Source organism: Callithrix jacchus, chromosome 22 (assembly GCF_049354715.1).
Source record: "Callithrix jacchus isolate 240 chromosome 22, calJac240_pri, whole genome shotgun sequence".
NCBI lineage: Eukaryota > Metazoa > Chordata > Mammalia > Primates > Cebidae > Callithrix > Callithrix jacchus.
The window spans coordinates 49,952,959-49,959,221 of record NC_133523.1 but is presented as its reverse complement, the minus strand read 5'-3'; the positions used below and the strand labels follow the sequence as shown (position 1 = coordinate 49,959,221).

General features: G+C 52.3%; 1 protein-coding gene across 1 annotated transcript; it reads right to left on the bottom strand.

The window, feature by feature from the left end:
• Positions 1-1,067: 1,067 nt before the first annotated feature.
• On the bottom strand, positions 1,068-6,017 carry AURKC (aurora kinase C). Its single transcript, XM_035287005.3, has 7 exons — positions 5,780-6,017; positions 4,946-4,991; positions 4,545-4,736; positions 4,004-4,142; positions 2,878-3,026; positions 1,555-1,729; positions 1,068-1,369 (listed from the first exon to the last, which is right to left on the bottom strand). The coding sequence occupies exons 1-7, from the start codon at positions 5,835-5,837 to the stop codon at positions 1,199-1,201; spliced, it is 930 nt and encodes a 309-aa protein (XP_035142896.2). The 5' UTR covers positions 5,838-6,017; the 3' UTR covers positions 1,068-1,198.
• Positions 6,018-6,263: the final 246 nt, after the last annotated feature.

Genomic DNA, 6,263 nt, shown 5'->3' with positions numbered 1-6,263 from the left:
ATCATTCCTGCGACTGCTGGACATTTCACAATGGGGAGCTTGTGTGGAACACAGTGACAGAAGTAGCATTAACAAGACAAACTCCATATAAAGTGCTTGACAAGTAAAGTCCGAAGAAATCCTGCTGTAACTGACTGCATTGATCCAAAAACATATTTGAGCTTACAGCTGAGGGGTCTAGATGCTTGCTGTGGTACAGTTTATAATGGGCACAGGGGGCAGCTGGCACGGAAGTTACAGAAGGCTGGAAGGCCACTCCCCAAACTGCAGCATGGGATGATTTAAAAAGAGGTGACGTGGTATTTATTATGAGGGATGACTTCCTCGAATGTGATCAGTGTGTGACACACACAGAGTTGCCAGTGTTCATGTGAGAATTGGTTGCACTGAGGTGCAGTGGACACCGTGTTCTGTTGTTACAGAGCCTTCATTGTCAATGCAGAGAAACACTGTACTTCTAAGACAGCAGCATACTGATGTCCATAAAAAGAGAGTGGACTTTTGGGTTGATGACAGTCACTTTACAAATGGCGTACTGCTGAAAACTTGGAGAAATACGTTGGATCGAGGAGCCACTGTGATACATAGCAGGTTATATACCCTCAGGGCATTTATGTGTAGAAAGAAGACAAGAGGGTTTTTGTTGTCTGAGATACTGTCTCATTCTGTCTCCCAGGCTGGAGTGCAATGGCACGGTCTCAGCTCACCGTAGCCTCTGCCTCCTGAGTAGCTATGGTTATAGGCACCTGCCACGATGCCTGGCCAATTTTTCTATTTTTAGTAGAGACAGGGTTTTACCATGTTGGCCAGGCTGGTCTTGAACTCCTGACCTCAAGTGTTCTACCTGCCTCGGGCTTCCAAAGTGCTACAATTACAGACGTGAGCCACCGTGCCTGACCTGAAAGTAGGCAAGAGTTTTCAAGGAGAATCAAGTTAGCATTTCCAGGGTGGAAGGAGGGGGGCAGCAGGGAGAACAACCTTGGGCAGTTCTCATGGGAAAGATTTCCCACAAAAAAAAAAGATTCTACCCAGTCACATACTGGGTATTTGTTCACAACTATGAGGAGCTGGTACAAAATGATTCAGCTTTTATTAACTAACTAGCATCTTACATCTTAAAAGAGAAAAGAATAAAGACAAAGGAGGTGGCAGAGCTAGGAGATCTCCCTGAGCAAACACAAACAGAAGCAGACAGGGCTCAGGAAGCCACCTGAGCACAAGGAGGCAGCACCCTTCGGGAGTAGGCCTGAACCCAGGGATGCTTCAGGATCTGAGCCAGGGGCAGTCGCTCCAAGGGCTGGTATCTGAGAAGCTTGGAAATCAAGTCCTGGGCCCCCACAGGCATTGACGGTGGAAACCTCACATCCACCTGATGAGGCCAGGAAAAAAGAGAGAAATCTGGTTAATTTCTTTGGTCAGTGTTCTCCCTCTTGAGTCTTTTTAAGACACCGTTCTGGACCACAGTAGACAACCTGTGTGTGTGCTCCAGTTCCCACAGCCCGGCAGGCATCACTGGCCGACTCCCCCATGAATGCCCAAAGGTGACTGTCCCACCTTGAGGATGCGTCTGTAAGTCTCACTGTGGGAGGTGCTCTCAAAAGGTGGGTATCCGACGAGCAGCTCATAGCAAAGCACCCCCATGCACCACAAATCCACCTTTTCGTCGTACGTTCTCCCCTCAATCATTTCCGGGGGCAAGTAGTCCAGTGTCCCACACATTGTCTTTCTCCTGGAGGAAGGCAGAAAAGGGAGCATTAAGCAGAGGCCCAGGGTGAGGGAACTCCTTCCCCAGCTTTCACTGAGACATAGAGACCCTAGGACATCCTGCAAAGTCTCCCCCAAGCACAGGGGTTTTGAGAGACAAATTTTTAACATGGACCATGGTGTGTAGAAGCTGAGTACTGGGACCTACTGTTAATGAATCCCTATTCTGGATTATTCATACAGTGATTTAGCTCATGCTCTAGAATGTTTTCACAAGAACAGTCTCAGCGTTAAGAAAGATCTAGAACAAACTGATGTTGTATCAACACGAACCAAGTAATTATGTTAAGAAAATTTCTGTATGAAAATTATTCATGTGGAAAAATACACTCCTGGAATTATGGAGCGATGACTTTATTTACATGCAAACCTACTGATATAGTTACCTACTGGCCAGGTGCGGCGGCTCACGCCTGTAATCCCAGCATTTTGGGAGGCCAAGGTGGGTGGATCACCTGAGGTCAGGAGTTCGACACCAGCCTGACCAACACGGTGAAACCCTGTCTTTACTAAAAACACTAAATTAGCCGGGTGTGGTGGCCCCTGCCTGTAATCCCAGCTACTTGGAAGGTTGAAGTGGGAGAATCGCTTGAACCCGGGAGGTAGAGGTTGCAGTGAGTTGAGACTGCACCACTGCACTCCAGCCTTGGCAACAAGAGCAAAACTCCGTCTCAAAAAAAGAGAAGAAAAAGGCAGTATTCCAACCAGGCGTGGTGGTGGCTCACGCCTGTAATCCCAGCACTCTGGGAGGCCGAGGTGGATCGATCACCTGAGGTTAGGAGTTCGAGACCAGCCTGGTTAACATGGCAAAACCCTGTCTCTACTAAAATTACAAAAATTACCTGGGTGTGGCAGCACATGCCCATAATCCCAGCTACTTGGGAGGCTGAGGCAGGAGAACTGCTTTAACCTGGGAGGCTTAGATTGCACCACTGCACTCCAGCCTGGGTGAAAGAGACTCTGTCTCAAAAAGAAAAAAAAGAAAAAGGCAGTATTCCAATACAACCCCCACGTTTGTATCTAAGTTTTGCATGAGGACATGTGAAATACAATACATTGAATCATTCTTAACTGTTACTGAGAACTCCCCTCCCCCACCACTACCTGACCTACCTCAGGGAGGGGGTGTGCACAGACCAGCCAAAATCTGCGATCTTCACCTCACCCCTGAACCCCAGCAGCAGGTTCTCTGGCTTAATATCTCTGTGAATCACTTTCTTCTCATGGCAGTAGGTCAGGGCATCTGCCAACTCCTCTATTATCTGTGGGTGCACAGAAAGGGCAACCTGGAAGTGAAGCCTGCCACAGTTTCGGTCTGGGGTGGAAAACTCATCATGAATTGTACGACTGCACTGGACTCATACAACCCATGAACTCTATTTCCTCCTTTTAAAATTGTACTATAGATCCTGGTGTGTGGGGCGTGGGGGGTGGATTTCCTCTCCTTTTTGTGTGGTCTTAGAGGACGATGGTAAAATGGACACAGATCCTCCCTATTGTCCTAGTACAGCAAGGAGCCAGACACAGAACCCACCCTGAGCCACTCAGATGATCTCTCACAGGACTTGAGGCCCGAGGAAATGAACACAGAAATGGGAGGAAAGACAGAAGGCCATCCAACCTGACAGAACAAGCTAAGTGGACCATTACTGCTGGGAAGATCACTGCAGTGCTTCCCTTTCTGGAACCCTCTAGAAATCTCTTTGTACCTATCTCTAAGCCGGCTGTATCCACGTATTCAGTGAACTCCTTCAGAGTCTTTCAATACGTTTCTTTACATAAGGCAGCGGACTTAGATTCTGCTGCTTACAACCCAAGAATCCAAACCTATGGCCGGGCGCGGCGGCTCACGCCTGTAATCCCAGCACTTTGGGAGGCCGAGGCGGGTGGATCACGAGGTCAACAGATCGAGACCATCCTGGTCAACATGGTGAAACCCCGTCTCTACTAAAGATACAAAAAATCAGCTGGGCATGGTGGTGCGCGCCTGTAATCCCAGCTACTCAGGAGGCTGAGGCAGGAGAATTGCCTGAACCCAGGAGGCGGAGGTTGCGGTGAGCCGAGATCGCGCCATTGCACTCCAGCCTGGGTAACAAAAGCGAAACTCCTTCTCAAAAAAAAAAAAAAAAAATAATGATAAATAAATAAAAAATAAAAATACAAAGGGCAATCTGGCCCCTCATGCCAGCCAGCCCACAATAAACTCTTACACCCCAGAGCCTGCAGTCCCCCATCTCACCGTGACTGTGCGCTGTTCATCTAATTTCTCGCTTTTCTGCAGCTCCTTGTACAGCTCACCCCTCGGAGCATATTCCAGAATCAGGAACACGCGGCGCGCGTCATGGAAGTAGTTATACAGGCGTAGGATATTGGGGTGTCTGAAGGACGAATGGAAGAGTGAGATTTCTCCCTATCCACGCGGCGCGCATCATGGAAGTAGTTATACAGGCGTAGGATATTGGGGTGTCTGAAGGACGAATGGATGAGAGATCTCTCCCTATCACGTGATGCCACTGTCACTGCTTGGTCACACAAACGGCAAATTATGCTGGGACGAGAATCACCACAGCCCTATCTGGGAGCGAGTGAGGGGAGAACAGAGGACAGGAACCAGGATTCGGGTGTCTGCCCCAGGGTGGGAGCTCTAGGTAGCGTAAATGGAACGAACTGCAGAAAAAAGTCTTGGAGGTAGACGTGAAGGGTTTAGTTGGGGTTAGAGTTCGGGGCAAATGCGGGGCTCAGACGTCAAAGATGAAAGAGGAAGCACGGATTGTCCTTACTGTAGATGCGCCTGGATCTCAATTTCCCGGCGCAGCTGGTGCTCCAGTCCCTCCTTCTCTAACTGCGACTTGAAAAGAACCTTCAGGGCCACGATGAAGTGGCTTTCCTTGAGCCGAGCCAGGTACACATTCCCAAATTTCCCCTTGCCCAGGGGACGCCCGATTTCAAAGTCATCGATTGTGAGGCGCCGCCTGACAGAAGACGAAGAAAAGAGCCTCAGCTTGGGAGGTAGGGGAGGTGGAGGGAAAGCCAGGGACCCCAATGCTCCCGTCCCTGTTTCACTGCATCCGTACCCTACATTCCTCAGGACAGTTCTGGGTCGCAGGAGCTAGCACGCCTGTCCTTCATCCCCGCATCCCACCTCCCTTCCTTATCCGGATACCAAACCCAAGGCGCTCACACGGTTGGGTTGCGGGGCTGCTGGGCTGTCTGGCTTGCTGCAGTCACTGAAAGAGGGGAGTGGGAGGGAGAGAGGGAAGGGGAGGGAAGGGAAGGAAAAGGAGAGAGAAAGGGGGGGCGAACAGTAGAAGAGGAGGGGGAGAGACAGAGGTGAGAAGAAGAGAGAGAGATACAGTGGAAGGGAGGAAGAGGAAGAACAGTAGAGGGAAAGAGTAGAGGAGGGAGAGGTGAGAAGAGGAGGAGAGAAAGAGGGGGGAGGGGAAGACAGGGAGGCAGAAGGGAGAGAGGGAGAGAGTGGGAGACGGGGAGGAAGCGGCGAGGGAGGGAGAGGGGAAGGGGAGGTGAGGGGAAGAGGAAATATATTAAGGTAAGGGACGGAGAGGGGAAGGGAGGGGAAGAAAAGGGGGAGAGAGAGAGGAGGAAGACAGGGAGGCAGAAGGGAGAGAGTGGGAGAGGGGAGGGGAAGGTAAGGGGGGAGGGGAAGGTAACGGGGAGGGGAGGGGGGAGAGGAGAGAGTGGGGGAGAGAGAGGGGGAGGGGAAGGTAAGTGAGGGAGGGGGGAGGGGAGGTAAGGGAGGGAGGGGGAGGGGGAGGTGAGGAAGAGGCAGAGAGAAAGGAAGGGGAGGAGAGGGAGGGGTGAGAGAAGAATGGGAGTGGGAAGGAGGGAGAGGGAGAGGGAGGAAGGGAACAGTGGGGAGGAACGGAGAGGATTGGGGAGGAGGAGAGGGAGGTGAGGAGTCAGCAGAGGTGCCTTCTGTGCCCCCGACCCCGGCTCCTCTCCCCCCCCCCCCCCCCCCCCGCCTGCTCCGCGTCCTTTCTCGGGCTCCGGCTCTCACCCGCTTCGCCTGCAGGCTGAGCTCTGCCCGGCGGGACCGCAGCTCCCTGGGAGCTCATGGGGATCAGAGGTGAGGGCGCGGACGCCTTCCTGAGCTCTCTGGATGGCTGTTCCCGTTCACAGGGTCCTGAAAGGGCTTGGGGGTCACCTTCCAGCAGGGGCGCCCCCAGGCCCGCTCGTCCAGCGGCCTCACCGAGGCACCAACGTAAACAGTCTCCTGGATCCGCGGCGTCGAGAGTGAGCAGCACGGGCTGCGCGGCCTCCTTTTATACCTGGCGCCTCCCGCGCAGAGCGGTACTTCCTGCTTGGCTCCCATTGGCTGAAATTCCTGACGTCATCGCAAGCACGCCCAATAGAAAAGACAGAAATGGGAACCTCCGCTCAAGGTCTGGGTCAGGACCGGGCCGGAAGTGGAGCGTTGCCGCGACAGGGGCGGGAGGCTGAAAGCGAGTTCTAGGGGTGAGTCCCGAGAAGGAAGGATACAG